Source organism: Hemiscyllium ocellatum, chromosome 19, assembly GCF_020745735.1.
Source record: "Hemiscyllium ocellatum isolate sHemOce1 chromosome 19, sHemOce1.pat.X.cur, whole genome shotgun sequence".
Classification (NCBI taxonomy): Eukaryota; Metazoa; Chordata; class Chondrichthyes; order Orectolobiformes; family Hemiscylliidae; genus Hemiscyllium; species Hemiscyllium ocellatum.
In genome coordinates, this window is record NC_083419.1 from 37,475,313 (window position 1) to 37,497,524 (window position 22,212).

Here is a 22,212-nt window from a genome sequence, read left to right on the forward strand (position 1 = left end):
TTTTTTTTTAAAAAGTTACATTCTCAGGTTAACTGTAACAATTGATGTCATGCAGATAAGATGTTGAGATGTTGAAGGTGTTAGCCCCCTGTGTTCCCTGTCTATGTGTGTCTGTAGGAGTGTGTGTGAGTATCTGCGTGCGTGTCTGTGTATAGGAGTGCCTGTGGGTGTGTGTGTGTGTGTGTGCGCGCGCGCACACACGACTGTCTGTGTATGTATGTGTGTGATAATGCAATGGTGGTCACCTGCAGTGTGACATGAACCCAAAGTCCCAGTCTTCAAATCAATTTATATGAAGAATGTGAGAACAGTTTTTCTGGATGTTACTTCTTAAAAGTCATGCCATACATAAATATAACTTTACCACAGGCCTTTATAGTGTAGGATATGGAGGCCTCTGACAAGGAGGGTCATGGGATGCCTCTACATGAACCTTCAGCATATTAGACCTGATTCAGCTGTGTCCAGCACAAGCCATGCTGCAAATACACTTGGGATATTATATCATGCAGGATTACTAACACTTCCCCCTCCCTCCCCCACCCCAAATCATGAGGCATTTCATATAAAAACCCAAATTCTCACACACTTAATAGCTTCACATGAGAAAAAAAAAACAGCCCTTTGCACTTATGCAGTCTATGAGACCGTTAAAATGTGTTTAGGAATTGTCAGCTGCAGGTGACACTTTAAAGGTTGCCTGTGATCATTTCTGCTTCAGAGATCCCTAGGATTAGTTTGTAATGATTGCTTGTGGCCAAAATTCCTAAAATATGTTGATGGTCACTGCAAGACACACATTCAGATTATAAAAGCAGATGTGTTTAACTTCAAATCTAGAATACTTAAAGAATGCAATTTCTCCTTGAACAGCCTCACATCACCCACAAGCAGACTCCACATTTGCAGACAGAACAAAATAAACTTACTCAGCCCCCTCTGGATGTGCTGACAGACATTTTTCATATTTATTGCACAGTTGTAATTCAGTTGAAAATGGAAGGTTTTCCATATCCACTTGAGAGTTGCGGGCTCTATGTATTATTCTATTCAATGTTCCAATTTGCATCACAGTCCCTGTCAAACCTATCAGCTTGGAGCCTTCCCACATTCCCACCCATTATTTAACTATTAATATCTCCAATTTTCCCCCAAGCCCAAGGCCCACCACTTAGCCATGTCTGACATCATTATGCAAAATCCCTGGAGTAATCCGCTCAGACTTTCAGACATTTTCTTGAAGCACATTTAGTGTGGGTCATGTAAATTGCTGCCAAATACAATACATTTGACAATGACATAGCATGTGCCATGCACCAATATACCTGTCCCCTTTATTATTCAATTCTGGCAACTATGACAAGCTGTCTGACTGTCTATACTAAAAGGCAAGGCAAGGGTGAACTGTATGACTATGTTCTGAATGAACTGGCAAAAGAGCAAAAAGGCAAGGCAAGGCAGAGGTACAATGAGCATTTAAGTGCAAAGTGAGTGACTGCTAAAAAAGTAAACTAAACCAAGAAAGACACTATCCCATTGGTGTATGTCCATGCAATTTAAGAGAAGGAAAAGCACTGCAATTTAAAATGTCAGAGAGCTACAAAATGCAGTATTGAAGTACTGAATTGTATTAAAAAATTAGTCAGACATATGCCATGATGAATGTGATGAAACTGGTGCTTTGCTGATCACTTCCATGTGGACGGACACGGAGTAGCTGCTTCCCATACAGTGTGGTCTGAGATCTTGGGAAAGGATAACAAACAGAGGCCCAGAGAAGATGCCAGCATATTGCAGCCACCAGATAACCAGTCTGACTTTTAAATTGGGAGTTGGTACCATCATGCTTCTCACTTGTATCTGGGAGAATAGTGAACTGCATACTAAAGAAATCAACAACTAATGAAACATGTATGCATGCAAATATGGCCAGTCATTTCCTTCGGAGATTCTAGCTGTTAAAACCTCAAAAGGAAAAATCAGGTTTTTCTTTCACTGTATATTTCCAATTTACTCATCATTGCCCACATAATTAAGTTCCTGGGAAAAGACTACTCCATGTTCTAAAACAAAAAACAAATGACTATAAGAGTGTCAAAGCAAATATTTGATATTAGAACATATGTTATGTAAGGCAAGAACCAGAATGAATTTCTAACCCTCTGTGAAATCTGCTTTTTCCTGAGGCAACTAGCATGATAGAAAGTGGCTCTTGAAAACATCTGACCTACAAATGCAATAGGCTATCAGTAAAACAACCACTCATTAGACTGCAACCAACAAGTTGGATTTATACATTTATATATCTGAACATGCTAACTCCTATCCAGCATTTAATCTCATACTCACCTGACTACCGGATCCACTGCTCCATCATCTTTCCCACATCAACAGGGTCCAATTGAAGGATGGCTCTTCCATTAATGCAGCAAGCATTCATGATTCCACCGAAGTGCTTGAATGCTAGGCCTTCCAAATCAGAGACAAGAGGGTCCACTACCAGTTCAAAACTGTAATTTAATATAACACAGAACCCCGTAAGTGAAAAATACACTTTAAGATATTTTATAGGAGAAAGTGAGGACTGCAGATGCTGGAGATCAGAGCTGAAAAATGTGTTGCTGGAAAAACGCAGCAGGTCAGGCAGCATCCAAGGAGCAGAAGAATTGACGTTTCGGGCATAAACCCTTCTTCAGGAAAAGATATTTTATGTACCTTTCAGTCCATTGTAAGAAATAGATCATTCCTGAAATGACAGTATTCATGCCAATGCTTGAATGGATGCACATTTCTGCTTTGCCACTTTAGGATGCATTTATTTTCAGTTCAGATTAAATGAAAGAAATTTGTCTTTACAATGTGGCTAAACTGAAAGAATAAATCCAGTTTCATTGTCTGATCATGTAGATGAAGAATGAGAATCCTTTGAGTCATAACACTTCAACTTACATAAGAACATATGAAACAGATGTAGATGATGCAGTCCTTCAAGCCTACACATGATTGAACCAGACTTTAGCTGATCTGATAATGACCTTAACTGCACTTTTCTGCTTTCTCCCAATTATCCGTAACAGATTAAACATTGTCTAATTCAGTCTTGAATGATTGAATAACCTCCAATTCTCTTGAGGTAAGAATTCAAAAGACTAATGAACCTGACAAGAAATTCCTCATCATTTCCATCGTTAACAGGAGACACCTTATTTTGGTACTCTGCACCTCTAGTTCTAGATTTTCCAGAATGAGAAACATCCTCTCAGCAACCATCCTGCAAAGCCTCTTGAGAATTTTACATCCCAGAAGATCACTTCTCATTCTTCAAACCGCCAATGAGTAATGGCCTACCTGCTCAATCTCTTTGCAGAAGCAACTCCCTTACCTCAGTAATAAACCTTCTCTGAACTTCGTCCAGTGCAAGTATATATTTCCTTGAATAAGGAAAGTAAAATTGCACAAAGCACTCCAGGCACAATCTCACCGCTACTCTGCACATAGATTAGATTAGATTACTTACAGTGCGGAAACAGGCCCTTCAGCCCAACAAGTCCACACCAACCCGCCGAAGCACAATCCACCCAGACCCATTCCCCTACCTTTACCCCTTCAGCTAACACTATGGGCAATTTAGCATGGCCAATTCACCTAACCCGCACATCTTTTGGATTGTGGGAGGAAATCGGAGCACCCAGAGGAAATCCACGCAGACAAGGGGAGAATGTGCAAACTCCACACACAGAGTCGCCTGAAGCTTCTGTACTTTTATGTTCCATTTCCTTTGCAAAAAAGACTGAAATTCCAATTGCTTTCCTAATTATTTGCTCAACCTAGCATGCTAAAGTTTTGTCATTCACGTACAAGAACACCTAGATCCCAAAGTTCCCCAGCATTCTCCATTCTCTCTCCATTTAAATAACATTCTATTTTTCTATTCTTCTTGTGAAAGTACACAACTTCACATTACCACTTTTGTCCCTTCATCAAAATCAATAGAGTGCAAACAGTTGAGGCTCCAGGTCTGATCCCTCTGGCACACCATTAGCGTTTACCTACCTGAAAATGATACAGTGTTTCCCATTAGTCAGCAAATCTTCAATTCACGCTAATATACACCTCAGCAAGACAGACTATGTTCTTTGGACAAACTTTTTATGCGGAACTTTATTGATTGCTCTTTGAAAATCCAAATGCACTAAAACCTACTAGTTTTACTTTATCCACCCTGCGTATTACATCCTCAAAAGGATGCAAATATATCTATCAACACAAAATAACATTAAGGGAAGTCAATAATGTAATTTAATTAGGTGCTCCAGTTTCCTCCCACAGTCCAAAGATGTGCAGGTTAGGTGAATTGGCCAAGCTAAATTGCCCTTAGTGTTCAGGGATGTGTAGGTTAAGTACAATAGTCAGGGGAAATGTAGAGTAATAAGGGTAGGGGATGGGTCTGGATGGGATACTCTTCAGAGGGTCTGTGTGGACTTGTTGGGCCAAATGACCTGTTTCTACATTGTAGAGAGTCTATGAAAAAGATTTGAAGTCATGCAATGATGATTACAAATTGTTGCAATATGTAATTTGAGAACAAAATTCAAGTTAAAAAAAAGGTTTAATTAACAAGAGTAACAATATGGGAAAACTAAAATTAGATTTTGAACTGGACTAAGTGAAGATGCTGATATACCAGAATAGTCAGTTGCACTACAGCAACGTTAACTTCTTATAATGCAAGTTGTGTCAAATGCTTCATACTTTAAATACAAATAACTGTGAAATAGAAAAAAAAATGATCATAGATTAGGCTGATTTCCAAAATCCTGAAAGGAGGAATCTCTGTTAGAAGTCAGAGAATGGAGTTGAGAATCCTATCAGCCCTAATCAAATAACGGAGCAGATTCAGTCGCCAAATGGCCTAATTCTGTTTCTGGATCTTATGGTTTTAATTAAATGGAAACAAAGAAACGAAGTAAATTCTGCTGGCTGTATTTTGGTGATTTTACAAAGATGTGAAAAATTAAACCTGAAGTCTCTTCCTTTTAAGGGGTTTCACCTTTTCTTTTCAGAATGAAGTTAGACTATCTCAACGAGATTTTTCACAAACTTTAACCAGATTGAAAAGTCTGACAATTTCATAATAGTAGTCTACCAATAAACACAAGTTGAAATCTACTGAGGCCAGCTTATATTTATTAGCAACAATAGCAAATCAGTATTTGTTTTTCACAGACTTAAAAGTTGTTATATCTCAATTTCACGTTGTCACCATCGTTTTAATCATGGCCCAGCTCAAACGAAACCAAATTGTTTTTAAGTTCAGTGCTCTGCTTTCCCCTGAGCTGAGCTTCCATGCCCCTATCCTCTCCACCATATAGACAAGCAACTCCCTTCTGTATAGTATCATGATTAACAGCCCACTCTTTAGCCTGTCTTCTGCTGGAAACATCATCCATTGTTTTATTTCCCCCATACTCACTATTCTAATTTATTCAGGTTTGGTATCATGGCTCCTTGCAGAAGCTTAACACATCAAAATCTGTAGTGCAGGATCCAAACTTATATCAAATCCCACTCAACTATCTTCCCTGTACTTGCTGATCTTCATTGGCTCTCAGTAAATCAACATTTTTAATTGAAAAATTCTGTCTTTAAATTTTTCCCCTAACCCTGTTTTCTAAGACATCCTCCAGCAATTCATACCACTGTTGATAGCCAAACAGGTCCTAATCTCATGTAACTGCCTTACCACAAACCCTCTCTCCCACTTGTTAAGACTTACCACTAATCAAGCTTTAAATCATTCTTCCTGATACTTCCTTTTTTCACTTTTTAAAAATCTTATTATGTTCCTATGAAGCACTTATGTCGAACAATAAATAACTATATAACATAGAACATAGAACAATACAGCACAGAACAGGCCCTTCGGCCCACGATGTTGTGCCGAACATTTGTCCAAGTTTAAGCACCTATCCATGTACCTATCCAATTGCCACTTAAAGGTCACCAATGATTCTGACTCTGCCACTCCCACAGGCAGCGCATTCCATGGCCCCACCATTCTCTGGGTAAAGAACCTACCCCTGATATCCCCCCTATACCTTCCACCCTTCACCTTAAATTTATGTCCCCTTGTAACACTCTGTTGTACCCGGGGAAAAAGTCTCTGATTGTCTACTCTATCTATTCCCCTGATCATCTTATAAACCTCTATCAAGTCACCTCTCATCCTTTGCCATTCCACTGAGAAAAGGCCTAGCACTCTCAATCTATCCTCGTACGACCTATTCTCCATTCCAAGTAACATCCTGGTAAATCTCCTCTGCACCCTCTCCAAAGCTTTCACATCTTTCCTAAAGTGAGGTGACCAGAACTGCATACAGTACTCCAAATGTGGCCTTACCAAGGTCCTGTACAGCTGCAACATCACCTCACGACTCTTGAATTCAATCGCTATGCTAATGAATGCTAATACACCATAGGCCTTCTTACAAGCTCTATCCACCTGAGTGGCAACTTTCAAAGATCTATGAACATCGACCCCAAGATCCCTCTGCTCCTACACCTTACTAAGAACCCTACCGTTAACCCTGTATTCCGCATTCTTATTTGTCCTTCCAAAATGGACAACCTCACACCTGACAGGGTTGAACTCCATCTGCCATTCCTCAGCCCTCACAAATCCATGCTGTCTGTCCCTAATCAAGCAGTGTCTTTCCAGATACTCATAAATCCTATCCCTCAGTACCCTTTCCATTACTTTACCTACCACCGAAGTAAGACTAACTGGCCTGTAATTCCCGGGGTTATCCCTATTCCCTTTTTTGAACAGGGGCACAACATTCGCCACTCTCCAGTCCCCTGGTACCACCCCCATCGACAGTGAAGACGAAAAGATCATTGCCAACGGCTCTGCAACTTCCTCTCTTGCTTCCCACATAATCCTAGGATATATCCCGTCAGGCTCGAGGGACTTGTCTATCCTCAAGTTTTTCAAAACACTCAACACATCTTCCTTCCTAACAAGTATCTCCTCTAGCTAACCAGTCCATTTCATATTCTCCTCTTCAACAAAACAGTCCCTCTCATTTGTAAATACTGAAGGAAAGTACTCATTCAAGTCCTCTCCTATCTCTTCCGACTCAATACACAGTCTCCCACTACTGTCCTTGATCAGAACTAAATATAAGCTGTTGTACTTGAGGCTTAAAATAAAACAATTACGTCTTTGGCAAGCCATGTGTAACTTTCCAATGTAATTGTAGATTTACTTTCTAGTAACAACTTTTATTATCATCAAACCTTCTGTCACAAACTTCCATTGTGCTGTGGTCCTGTATAACACAAGAGTCTTACATAACATGCTTCACATATTTCTTTCTGCCATACTGAATAATATATTGAACAAGGGTCATCTTTTATTTGTCATTTATATAAATGATTTCGATGACAATATAGATGACATGGTTAGTAAGTTTGCAAATGACACCAAAATTGGTGGCATTGTAGACAGTGAAGAAGGTTTTCTAGGATCACAAAGGGATCTTGATCAAATGGGTGAATGGGCTGAAAAGTGGCAGATGGAGTTCAATCTGGATGAACATGAGGTATTGCATTTTGATACAACAAACAAGGGTAGGGCTTACATAATTAATGATAGGACCTTGGATAGTGTTGTAGAACAGAGGGATCTAGGGATGCAGGTATATAATTCTTTGAAGTTTGCATCACATATAGACAGGGTGGTTAAAAAGTTGTTTGGCACACTTGCCTTCTGTTGCTCAGTCCTTTGAGTATAGGAGTTGGGAAGTCATATTGAGATTGTACAGGCCTCAATGTGATTGTGAGGCCTCTTCTGGAATAGTGTTGCCCAGTTACAGGAAGGATATTATCAAGCTGGAGAGAGTTCAAAAGAGATTTACCAGGATGTTGCCAGATATGGAAGGTTTGAGCTATAAAGAAAGGCTGTGACTTTTTTCACTGGAACATAGGAGGTTGACAGGCAATCTAATAAAGTTCATAAAATAATGAGAAGTATAGACAGAGTTAATGGTTGTTATCTTTCCCTTTTCTTGGAGGATTTTAAGACTGGGGGCACATTTTTAAGGAGAGAGATTTAAAAAAGACAAAATGAGACAATTTTTTAAAACAGAGAGTGGTTCATGTATGGAATGATGGATGTAGGTCCAATTACAATGTTTAAAAGAAATCTGGATAGATTCATGAATAGGTAAGTTTTGGAAGAATATAGGCCAGGACCAAGCAGATGGGTGTAGTTTAGTTTGGGATTATGTTCGGCATGGACTGGTTGGACCGAAGGGTCTGTTTCTGTGTTGTATGACTCTATAACAAGGTATTATGAAGTATTCATGTTTTCGTTTTTCCACGTAGTAGATATTCCTGAACATTGCAACAATTCCTAATGAATGTGTGCTGACAGATAGCTGATATTTGACCATGTACATCAGTTGTTTTGCAATACTAAGATGAGTTTTTTTTAAAAATGATTTACTAAGCAGCTCTTTTTTTTTGCATTTGTATGGAATAGGCAGGAATAGTTGGAAATGAGAGAGGAACAAACAAAAAACAATACTGGAGAACTATCATTAGTTTTAGCAGGGTAGTTTTGGTTAGCTTCTGACAGAATGCTTTCTTGATATATTTTTCAGAATATCTAAGTAAATCTATCTACAGTGCAAAATTTCTGTACTTGAACTTTAGCAATCATCAACTCATTGTAAAAACAATGAATCCTAATATTTCATGCACAAGAAAAGATGCTGATCACTGACCTTAGAAAGTCATATAGCATTATTATATTTATAGATTGTACAGGTACATTATGTGTTCTATTTCACAAATACTTTACCTACATAAAATGTTATGTCAGAAATTAATTACTTCTAAACAGTAAATTGCGTTGATTTGCTGGATTGTTCATTTCAAGTGTCTTCCGCCAAAACCTAAATTATGAAAGAGAAACAAGATCAGCATGAGCATTTGTCTATACCACTCCATATTTAAAACACTGTGACACAGTTTCTGCAATATTAGGACTTTATTAAACATAATCAAGATCAGTGAAAAATACGAAGGCCTTGGCCAAAAACCAGAGAAGTCACTTCCAATTAAAAGAGGTTGATTTCCTACCCACTTTAGCTAAACTGATGTAGTTATTAAATATACTGGTTAACATTTCAATTTGGTTGTATATATAACTGTACTTTTTTTTCCCCATGAGATCAGTGTACTTAGTCTCAAACATCACATGTAGAAATTATCTAGTCCATTTTCCATAAACTAATGAAAATCAAACATTTAAAAGACATTTGGATAGATGCATGAATAAGAAAGGCTTGGAGGGTTATGGACCAGCAGTAGGCATATTGGATTAGTTTAGCTTGGGATTATGTTCAGCATTGAATGGTTGGACTGAAGGGTCTAATTCCATGCTGTATGACTCTATGACTGAGCAGATGTTGACCCACCATGTCAATAAGAAGGCTTTGGCCAGAATTTTTTGAAAGGGAAGTTTCAATTCTTGTTAGAAAAGAGATTAGAACTAGAAACATCTTCAGTGCAGCACAGCCTAAAAGCATCAAGCGTGAACAATACAAAGTTTTTCAATAAAATTATTTTACATTTAAAGACAGAAAATAATTTTGCAATGCAAATATTATTTAATGATGTTCACATCTTTGACATGTTTATACGCTATTTGGAAAGGATATTCTTTTAAACAATCACTAATTCTTTACAATTATCAAGTAAATTCCTTCTTCAATTTACATTAAATGTACCAAGCTCGCAACAAATGAGGAGTGTTTTTTTTTAAAAATAGCTAAGATCTTTGTTACTTTTATAAATGGACTCTTGCTGAATTTAGATTTTAAGCTAAAAATCACACAACACCAGGTTATAGTCCAACAGGTTTAATTGGAAGCACTAGCTTTCGGAGCGCTGCCCCTTCATCATATCATGGATTTAGATTAGCTGCTATTGCTCATAGAGTGGGCAAGTTTGCTGTTCCTGGAAGGTTCTAGAAATTGCTAGGACAAAAGCTAGCTCATCATCTCTTTGGAAATTCACTCCTCAAATTGTGTGAAGATAGCAGTGCAATCCACATGAAGGAGAAACAGACATTGTGTCCCTCAAGCTGAAGCTATTATCACTGGACTCAATATAAGACCATAAGACATAGGAGTGGAAGTAAGGCCATTCAGCCCTTCGAGTCCACTCCGCCATTCAATCACGGCTGATGGGCATTTCAACTCCACTTACCCGCATTCTCTCCGTAGCCCTTAATTCCTTGTGACATCAAGAATTTATCAATCTCTGCCTTGAAGACATTTAGCGTCCCAGCCTCCACTGCACTCTGCGGCAATTCCACAGGCCTACCACTCTCTGGCTGAAGAAATGTCTCCGCATTTCTGTTCTGAATTTACCCCCACTAATTCTAAGGCTGTGTCCACGTCCTATGGTCCTAGTCTCCTCGCTTAACGGAAACAATTTCCTAGCGTCCACCCTTTCCAAGCCATGTATTATCTTGTAAGTTTCTATTAGATCTCCCCTTAATCTTCTAAACTCCAATGAATACAATCCCAGGATCCTCAGCCGTTCCTTGTATGTTAGACCTACCATTCCAGGGATCATCCGTGTGAATCTCCGCTGGACACGCTCCAGTGCCAGTATGTCGTTCCTGAGGTGTGGGGACCAAAGCTGGACACAGTACTCCAGATGGGGCCTAACCAGAGCTTTATAAAGTCTCAGTAGCACAACAGTGCTTTTATATTCCAACCCTCGAGATAAATGACAACATTGTATTCACTTTCTTAATCACGGACTCAACCTGCATGTTTACCTTTAGAGAATCCTCGACTAGCACTCCCAGATCACGTTGTACTTTGGCTTTATGAATTTTCTCACCGCTTAGAAAGTAGTCCATGCTTGTGTTCATTTTTCCAAAGTGCAAAACCTCGCATGTGCTCACATTGAATTCCATCAGCCATTTCCTGGACCACTCTCCCAAACTGTCTAGATCCTTCTGCAGCCTTCCCACTTCCTCAGTACTACCTGCCTGTCCACCTAACTTCGTATCATTGGCAAACTTCGCTAGAATGCCCCCAGTCCCTTCATCCAGATCATTAATATATAACGTGAACAGCTGCGGCCCCAACATTGAACCCTGCGGGACACCGCTTGTCACTGGCTGCTATTCCGAAAAAGAACCTTTTATCCCAACTCTCTGCCTTCTGTCAGACAGCCAATCCTCAATCCGTACCAGTAGCTCACCTCGAACACCATGGGCCCTCACCTTGATCAGCAGCCTCCCATGTGGCACCTTATCACAAGCCTTTTGAAAGTCTCGATAGACCATATCCACTGGGTTTCCCTGGTCTAACCTACTTGTCACCTCTTCAAAGAATTCCAACAGGTTTGTCAGGCATGACCTCCCCTTACTAAATCCAAAGTTAAAAATCACATAACACCAGGTTATAGTCCAACAGGTTTAATTGGAAGCACACTAGCTTTCAGAGCGACGCTCCTTCATCAGGTGATTATGGAGGACTCGATCGAAACACAGAATTTATAGCAAAAATTTGCAGTGCGATGTAAGTGAAATTATACGTTGAAAAATTGATTATCTGTTCAGCCTTTCATCTGTTGGAAGAAGTGAAACTATCACTGTATTCTATGTGTAAATCACAAAACTTTTTTTTTAAAGTTGTATTCTCGGGTTAGCTGTTAACAATGGTGGTAGCTAGACAACATGTTGAACATGTTAGCCCCCTGTGTTCTCTGTCTATGACCTGATATTTAGATTGATTCTAATCTAAAAAGTGAGATAGCAGAGTTTTACATAAATTCATGCAGTTTTTGAGCTCAGAGTTCTACATGAATGTATGCAGTTTTTCAGCAAAGTGCAATGTAACTCTGCAAGTACAAATTCACCACGCAAAATATATGTGTGCATGTGGATCTTTGTCTGTGTGTGTCTGTCTGGGGTGGGGGTTGTGAGTGTGAGAAAGTGTGTGTGTGTAGTGGGTGCAGAGTGTCTTAAGTCTGTGAGGGGGTGCATGTGGGAGTGTGTGTGTCTATAAGGGTGTGTGTGGGGTGTCTGTGTGCACGTCTGTGTGTACCTGTGTCCGTGTGTATATGAGAGTGTGTGTGTGTAGAAATATCTGTGTGCGCGTGTAGTGCAACGGTGATCACCTGTAATGTGACATGAATCCAAGGTCCCAGTTGAGGCCCTCCCTATGGGTACCGAACTTAGCTATTAGCCTCTGCTCGGCCACTTTCCTCTGCTGCCTATCCCGAAGTCCACCTTGGAGGATGGTCACCCGAAGGTCCGAGGCTGAATGTCCTGGACCACTGAAGTGTTCCCCAACTGGGAAGGAACCCTCCTGTCTGTTGATTGTTGTGCGGTGCCCATTCATCCATCATCTCTTACAGAACATCATGATTTTGTCCAGGGGCATCAAAGCCACCTTATTATGTTGAACTGTGCCATTCAGGAATTCTATCACAAGATTCCTTTTGAATAACTTTGATTAGACAGCTCTGAATTCCTTCCTCAGTCTGCTTTTTAACATCGGACCAGAGAACACGCAACTCCAGGCTCAGCTAAAGCTTACCTCGAGTCTCAATGACTCTGGAAATGCAATTTCAGGAATAATCTGGAATTTGCCTGCAAAAATGAAACAATTTCCAGTCTGCAAAACTCAGAATTGTTTAGCTTGTAGTTACATGCACTAGCTCCTGAGATCCTACAAAAAGGCAAAACAAATATCGAAAGAACTACAGATGCTATAAATTGGAGAAGAAAATGGAAATTGAGGGAGGCAATAAACAGACAAGTATTATACCTTCTGTGGTTGCAGTGGAAGGTGCCATGAGACTATGTGGAAGTGAAAGAAGAGTGGACCAGGGTGTCCTGGAGGAAACAGTGCCTGTGGAATGCTGACAAGGTGAGGCGAGGGGAATACAAGTGTGGGGGTAGCATCTCGTTGGAGGTGGTGGAAATTGCAGCTAATGATTCTCTGGATGCAGATGCCGGTGGGATGGTATGGGGGACAAGGGGGACCCTATCACTGTTGCGGGAAGAAAGAGAGGGGGTGAGGACAAAAGTGTGGGAGATGGGTCGAACTCAGCTGAGGGAGGGAGCAAGTAAACGGACAGGCGTTACATCTTCTACGTGAGGTGGAAGGGTCACTCGACTTGAAACATTGACTCTGATTTCTCTCCACAGATGCTAGATGCCGAGCCTTTCTAGCAATTTCCATTTTTGACTACTAGAAAAAGGCAATTCTGCCAGGCCTGCCAACTACAAGAACCTACTGGACATTCGCTTTCTAGATATGTGAATTAATTTTTTTGATGTTATTCAGAATTGTAACTTCTCATTTCTTCCTTGTATGCATTTGTGTTGCAAAAATATTTCCTGGGTTTCAGTGCATGAATAAACCATCATTTTGCTTTAATAAGAAAGACAACTTGTTGCTGGTCATTTAGAAACTGGACTTCACAAACAGAGGTTGAGGTGGAACATATCATGGCCTACTTAGAAAGGGAAATAGATAAATTACAAGAAAAATAATTAAACAGCACCAGCTATGAACAAAAGAGCAGGACCCTAAAATAATTCAATTCACCTCTTTCTTGTCGTGCTAAATATTTGAAGGACTTCTCCTTCATCAGTTTCAAGATTGGCCATGCAATAATTCGGTTTTGGCCTTCAACTGTAAAGGTAAAAAATCTTGCAAGTGGCCTCAAAGAAAACATCTCAGAAAGACATTGCAATCTCTGTGAAGTGGATATGCCCCTGTTTCAACAGCAGTTTAACTCAAGCACCAAGTCAAGACAAAGTCTTGGCATGCAACAGCAATAATGTCAGCAAAGTTAGCACACACGAGTAACCAATCACACTGAAGTATTCATATACAACAAACTAGGAAACTACAACCACTTAATATCCTTCAATTTTAAATTATATTTTCACACAATGAAATTAAGTGATTATGAATTCCTCAAAATGCAAACTAAAATAAGAGATACAATTTGTAAGAAATCAAAGTAAATTCTTTTTCAAAAAGTATAATTTATTATGAAGAAATTTGACAAGCCATGAACAAAAAAATAGCTTTTACAGCAAGAAAGGCTTAGCAATTAGTCTGAAATTTAAAACATGGTTAAACCCCATTCAGTAAGATCCAACATTTCCATGAATTTTGTACCAAGATTAACCATGCAGAAGTGTAAGTTTTTACCATGATTGCATTGGAGGCTTCACTTTGAGACAATATTTATATCCTATGTGCACTTAATGGCATTAACCTGTGGATTTTCACATTTTTCTGCAGGTGTGGACACCTGAGATTTCTTCCAGTTTCGATGCAACAATGGTAGTGAATGTGGACAGTTTCATCGCCATTATCATCACACAATATAGCACAATCATTTCACTTTTCTAGCACTGCCTGTTTGGTCATTTCATCGAAATAAAATAGAAGTTTTGTACATTGCAGTGCTGGATTTAAATTTGAATTTAAGTGAAGAACTAAGCAATTAGAAGGGTGTTCCTAGGTAGATTACAAGCTTACAAAAATCGAAATATTGAAGAGCCAACATAAAAAAAGTTTCTTTTAATATAACCACAAAAGATTTTTCTCAGCAGATACACAAAACTTTCTCAAGAACAGATTCAGGTTCTTGTAATTTAATATCTCTCAATCAGGTGTAAATTACATCTATGGTGAAGAAATATACACCTGGTAACAATTGCAATCAATTACAGAAACTGTACAAACCTCATGTTTATAAGTCTCATATTACAGTGCTCATAAAGCTAATATTATACAATCTATATGTGTGTTTAGGGTTGGTATCTTTTGTGCTAGTGTTTGTACACTTTAAACATTACTTCCTTTATTAAGTAGTGTTCAATGATCATGTGCTGTGCATGTGTGTCTTTTTCTTGTGTACAGATGAAATAGTCTGAGACAGTCCATAAAATAGTTAGTTAAAAAAAGAAACATTTTTAAACTGGCATGCACAATAGGGAATAGCATGTCCAAAAATACAGAAACAAAGTGTCAGGTTTATTGCATTGCTGTGTTTGTTTGACTTGCTTCATGTGTTTGATCTACTTAAGGTTGCTCGCTATCTTGTTCTATAGCTACTGGTATATCTTCCAATAGAGCAGATAACTGTCGCTGCGCACACGACAGAAACAGTTCCAAACTGGCTAAGTTACGCTGACGAGCCACTTGGTCAAGCTGCAAGACAAAACATGAAAAATAAACCAACTGCAGACCACACAAGAACCAAAATCTGATTCAATACACATGTTCAAACACCAACTTGAATATATTTTAGGGTTCTGCTTTTTATAAGTTCATAAAATTATAAATATGCAGTGAAAAAAATGGCACAGCTGCAGAAGCTGTAGTAAAACATTTAACATAGAAATATCACTTATTATTTATCTAACCGCACCCGTGAACCTTAGTGCATAAATAAAAACACAGTACCAGTGGCTAGCTGTTCCCAAGATGCTGCCTGTATAAATCTGATCTAATTATTCCATTATTCAGTTTCACATCCAAAAATCACAGCAGGCAGTTAATGCTTTATTCATATCTGCTCAAATCATATACAGAATGCTGTTCAGTCACCTACCTTTGTCTATTCAGTTAATTTAATCCATGAAGAATATAACGGTGCCAGGATATATGGGGTTTTACAGAAAATAAAGGACCAGAGATTCCATCAACTAGAAATCTCACAAAGATTGCTACTCCACCCCTTCAATTTTACAGAAGGACAGAGCTGTGCATTTCTAAGAAGAGCTTCTGAAAGAGGCCTGATCAGACATGTGCAGTCATACTTCCATCTGGCAGTTCTTTTGTAGTGCAGAACTGTCAGGGGGAGGCAAGCCATGCCTCTTTTTACAGCAGTCAGCTGACATATTCCGAAATTTAAAGATCCAGAAACAGACAGCCATTTTGATAGCAGCTGTCAAAGTATACAAGGTACATTGATGGTTAGGGTGTCTGGAGGCAGGTTAACTCCCACAGAGTTCTCAGCCTCTGACTTGCTCTTGTACCAGAGAACTCAAAGGGCACAAAAAGGCTTCTTACATTGTCTTTTTTACTCAAACAAAGATGCCATCTCCCCCTCCCCACATCCACTGTCAATGACAGGGCCCTCAACTATAACCGAAACATTTTCCATACATCTGCTCTCATCCCATCCCCTCTGTCCCAGAAGTGGTCCCTGTTTCATTTGCCACTCCACTATCCTTCATCACTTCCACCACCTCCAGCATAATGTCAAACACAGCTTCTCCTTCTCTCTTCTGTAGCATTTGAAGGAATTGCTCCTTCTGCCACATTGTGGTCCATTCCTCAGTCACCATTAACACCATGTCTCCTTCCCACAGTACCATCCTAAACAATTGCAGCTATAACACCTACCAATTTACCTAGACTTCTTTTGTTTTCCAAGGACTCACAGTATTCTGGTGTAACAATAATTATATTTTACTTCTTTCAGTTTATTATACTCTGTGTATTGCAATCTACTCTATATCTGAGAATTAAATGCAGGCTGGATGACCACTTCATGGAACATCTCTGCCCAGTCTGCCAGCATGACACAATCTTTGGATGTTTTGCCATTTTATTTTACCACCTTCTCCTTGCACTCATTTCCATCCTTAGCCTGCTACAATATCCCAAGTGAAAAATCTTTTCTGATTAGACACGTAACACTAAGGTCAACAACTTCAGATCATGAATTCTGGCCTCTATTAAAACATTTTTTGGCCAAGTCTCAGTATATACCTTTCTTCATTGAATAATACACTGTAGAAGAGGCTCTCCAATCCATTAAGTCTGCACCAACACATGATAAACACCTGACCGTCAACTTAATTCCATTTATCAGCATTTGGCCCATAGCCTTCAATGTTATGACATATCAAGTGCTCATTCTGGTACTTCTTAAGGAATGTGAGACAATTCACCTCTCAGACCCTCCCAGACAGCACATTCCAGAACGTGATTGGGTAAAAGAGGCTTCCTCGTATTCACCCCAAACCACCTGCCTCTCACCTTGAACCGTGAAGTGACACATCTACTAAGTGGAACATCTGCTCCTTATCCTCTGTCCACGGCTCTTGTAATTTTGTACACATTAATCAAATTGTCCCTCAGTCTTCTCTGCTCCAGTGAAAACAATCCAATCTTTCCTCATAACTCAGTTTCCATCTTAGGCAGCATCTTGGCAAATCTTCTCTGCACCCCCTCCTATGCAATCACATCCTACCTGTAATGTGGCAACCAGAACTGCATGTACTACTCCAGCTTTGGTCTCACCAAAGGCCTATACCACTCTAAAATGACTTCCCTGCTTTTGTAACCCATGCCTCAATTGATAAAGGAAAATGTCCCATATCCCTTTTTTACCACTCTACTAACATGCCCTTCCACTTTCACAGATCTATGGACAAACATAGATTCCTGATGAAGGGCTTATGCCCGAAACATCGAATTTCCTGTTCCTTAGATGCTGCCTGACCTGCTGCACTTTTCCAGCAACACATTTTCAGTTCTGATACTCCAGCATCTGCAGACCTCACTTTTTCCTCTATGGACAAACATGCCAAGGTCCCTTTGTTTCACAGAATTTCCTAGTGTCATGCATTCATTGAATGCTTCCTTGTCAAATTACTCCTTCCAAACTGTATAACCTCTCACTTTTTACAGTTGAATTATATGACTTATCTGCCCATTTGACCATCCTGGAGAATTGAGGACTGCAGATGTTGGAGATCAGAGTTGAAAGAAGTGTGGTGCTGGAAAAGCATATCCGGTCAGGCAGCATCCAAGGAGCAGGAGAGTCTGCGTCCTGATTATATCTTCTTGTAGCCCATGACACCCAACCTCACTGTTAACCATCTGGCTAATCTTTGTCATCCACAAACAAAATAATCCACACCTCACTGTTATCCATGTCATTTGTATAAATGACAAATAAATTGGGTACCCAACACAGGTCCCTGTGGTGCACCACTGGACACTGATTTGTGACACTAAAGCAGACTTCTGTTATCACCCTCTGTCTCCTATAACTGTGCTAATTTTGAGTCCAGTTTTTCAAAATACCCTGTATCCCATGTGCATTTGCCTTCTTGATAAATTTCTTAGGTGGGGCCTTGTCAATGGCCTTGCTAAAATCTATCAACTGCACAACCCTCATCTACACATGCTTTGTTTTCAAAGACAGCTTTTCATTCTTGGCCAATGCTTTGTTTTTTAACAACAACAATTATTATTCTCCTTGCCTTCCATTTGAAGAAATCTTTCTTATTTAATTTCTCCTCTAATCTATTGTATTTTTCCTTCTACTAGTCCCCATCTTTCAACATCATAAACCCATTGCATTTCTTTCTCCCGTCTGTCTCAAAGATTTTGAATTGGACCTTACATGCTAACTCTATTTCTCTCTCCACCAATGCCAGCAGATTTGCTGTATTTTACAGTACTTTACGTTCTTCACTTTTAATTCAGTCCCAAAAGTACAATTTATTTTTGCACACATATTAAAAGATCTCAAATAACGAACAAAGTGCAATAAAACTCCTACATATCTTGAAATGGAGCCATATGCTGATACATTTACAGCAAATGATACAATATGAACACAAGCAAGCCACTGCTATATTTAAGCTTTTAGTCTGTCATTTTCTAGTAGAGAAAGAGAGAGTGTTGACGATGGATCACTGGTCTCTGAATGTTCACTGTTTTCCCTCTACAGATGCTGCCAGACCTGTTTCTCCAGCACGTTTTTTTTTTCAGATTTCTAGCATCCACAGTTCTGTGTTTATTAAACTAGCATGTTCCACTACAAATATGGTACTGTGACCCATGTGTACATGCGCATGTTCTACTCTTGTAAGCTTTTAACTCAGGGATGTCTTAAAACATATAATGAATGTTGAGACTTGCATTTTAAAATACTTATACACATTGTTACACAATTTTTTTAAAAAGTTAACACTGTACTACTCTAGGTCTTACAGACCCTTGGTCAGACTACACTTAGAGTATTGTGTACAAGTTTGGTCACCTTATCTGAGGATGCATGCTCTGGCTATGGAGGGATTGCAACAAAGGTTTATAAGGTTGATTGCTGGGATGGCAGGACTTAATTAGAGACAAAAAAAAACTGCAGATGCTGGAATCCACGGTAGACAAGCAGAAGACTGGAACAACACAGCAAACCAGACAGCATCAGGAGGTGGAAAGATCAACGTTTTGGGTGTAATCTTTCTTCAGGACTGAGTGTGGGTGTAAGGGGAGCTGCAGTCGGCAGGACTGACATACTGAGAGACAAGATCAACAAGGAATACATTCACTGGAATTTAGAAGAATGAGGGAGGAATCTCATAGAAACATGAAATTCAAACAGGATTAGACAAGAAAAATGCAGGAAGAATGTTCCTAATGATCAGGGAGTCCAGAATCAGGTGTCTAAGGAAATGGGGCAATCCATTTAAGAGTGAGACGAGGATAGTTTTTTTTCATCCAGAGAGTGATGAGCCTGTGGAATTTTCTGCCACAGAAAGCTGTTGAGACCAACACATTGAAAGCTTTCAAAAAGGAGTTTCTTATAGGTCCTGGGGCTAAAGGCATCAAAGTGGGTACAGGGACAAAGCAGGAACAGAAGACTGAATTGGATGATCAACTTTAATCCTAGTGAATTATAGAGCAGGCTTAAATGGCTGAATGGCCTATTTCTATTTTCTGTGATTCAAAGATAAAAATAGAAAGTGTTGCCCTTGCACAGTAAAAATTTTACACAATAAGAATAGGAGTGAGAGAGAAACTCAGCATGTCCAGCAGCAACTGTGGAAAGAGAAAGAAAGAGTTAACGTTTCAAGTCCAAAATACCACTACTTCAGAAAAAGTTTCTATACCACATATAAATCTGAAAACATCCAAAGGAACATCGCTAAGGTGTAAATGAAGTTACAAGAACTTCAAACCATAGGAGGAGCTACCATGCATGCGCTTGCAATTGTCTCCACCTAGTGGCGGCGCTGGCCAAAAATGCTGCATTTCTGCCACAAGAAAGTTAACAATACCAGAAAAGAATTTACTTACGACGGCAATGTCACAACATTAATAGAGTGGCAGAACAAAGACAACAGACCTGACCAGACAAGTGTATTGATTTTCGATAAATTTCACTTGTGCCACTTCATTCTGAAATCCTAGACCAAATCGTTAGCCATCAACTACAATGTTTTAAAATATGCCTTTCCTTCGCAGTAAAACAACTCAGAGACATCACTACAGGTGACTTTCTGTGGGAAACTTAAAACTGCATTAATTTTTGGCAGTGGGGTTGAATGTGCATATCAGATGACACCAAATTGAGTTTGGCTATGATGTTCCCCAGATTAAAGTAGTCTAGCTGGATATTAGAATTAAAAATCACAACATCAGGTTATAGTCCAACAAGTTTATTTGGAAGCACTAGCTTTCAGTGCTCTGCTCCTTCATCAGGTGGTTGTGGAGAATAAGATCATGCTCACAGAATTTATAGCCAATGCTTGCGAATGTAATTTAAAAGAAGCTTTGGGATTTACGTATCAAAGGACAGAAACCAGCATATCCCATTATAAAAGATGAAAGTTTCAATCTAAGATTGTTTTCTGTATCATGCCTCCATGACACTGCACTCCTTTGGCAATAAATTGTGAGCATGATCTTATTCTCCACAACTATGTAATGAAGCGCTCTGAAAACTACTGCTTCCAAATGAACCTGTTCGGACTATAACCCTGATGTTGTGTGCTTTTTAAATTTGTCCACCCTAGTCCAACACCGGTACCTCCAAACCATGGCTATTCAGAGGAACATATCCAGAAAGATTAACTTTGAATCCTGCATTTAAGGCGGCCATAAATCTGAAATAATTTGTATAATTTATTGAGTTTTATCCTTTTTGAAAACTGGCTCCTGAGGGAATTTCTTTCCACTTAGGGTATTGAATCTTTGCTGGCATACAACTATAGGGATGTTGGTTGCCTTCCACAGTACATTAGGAAGCTGTGAATTCATACTGGGAGGCAGTTTTATGACAGTGGCCATCACAATCTAAGCCCAAATCTTTCCCAATACCCACACATATGTGCCTCCAAGAGACACAGAATGTCAATAAGCAGCAAGATCCCTAGTTCATTTTCTCTTCTGGAAAGTAGAGACATCAAATCCAGCACTTGCAATATTTCTTAACCATTAAACTCAGCTACACAGTAGATGAACAATATGGGGACCTGAGACCAGCGCAAAATATTGATTTGTAATGAATTTCATTTCAAGTGAGCATTCAGTCCAAGGATGGTCAGACAGTCATTATTCCAGCATAGATGGGAGTTGCACGTGAGGACGCTGTGGAATCACATCATAACAGACTCCAAAGAGATCACCCAGGAAACTGAAGATTCCACAGGCAATTGTTCCACTCTTGGAGCCCTCCAAAAGTCTTCGTTTAATTTGAGAATTCAAAGGGTTCCAATGAAATTAATAAATAGTTAGTCATGAAAATTTAAACTATTAAATGCATAACCTAACACGGGAGTAATTATTGAACGGGCCACATATTTACCTCACACACTTCCAATTACACCTCCTTCAGATCCTACTCAACCTTCATTAGGTCCTGAAACACCTTCTCCCACTTAGCCCCTTGACATTCCACTTGACAGGACCTGATCTGGAAAGTTCAATCTCTCCACCACTAGACCCAACCCAACAGGACTCATGACAGGCCTGACCCAATCCAACTCAACCCTACCCGCAACCACCCCACCCTGGCCAAAACAAGAAATCCCCCCCCAGACTCAAAACCCTCTATTTCCACCCTCTGCTAGACCCCATTTCTCCCACCCACCTTGACCTTCCTAAACATTGCAGCCTTTCCATGACCTCCTTGAAGCCTGCCAAATTAACCACTTGGCATCCTATGCATTCCCATTTGGCATCCTACCCATCTTGTATTCTGTCCCCTACCCAGCTGGCAGCCTATTTACCCAGCATCCTACTTATCTGACATCCTACCCTGCTCTATATTTACCTGGCACCCTACCATCTATCCATCTTTGCATTATACCCTGGCACCTCACCCACATGCAGCTGGCATCCT

At 39.6% G+C, this 22,212-nt stretch overlaps 1 protein-coding gene across 4 annotated transcripts in view; it reads right to left on the reverse strand.

The window, feature by feature from the left end:
• Positions 1-14,151: 14,151 nt before the first annotated feature.
• The window catches only part of LOC132824938 (coiled-coil domain-containing protein 91-like), a 187,864-nt gene continuing 179,803 nt past the window's right edge, over positions 14,152-22,212 (reverse strand). For all 4 annotated transcript variants that reach the window (XM_060839829.1, XM_060839830.1, XM_060839831.1 and 1 more), the window contains one exon: positions 14,152-15,272. In XM_060839829.1, the coding sequence (XP_060695812.1) occupies positions 15,144-15,272 (129 nt within the window). In that variant the 3' untranslated portion in view covers positions 14,152-15,143. The remainder of the gene's footprint in view (positions 15,273-22,212) is intronic.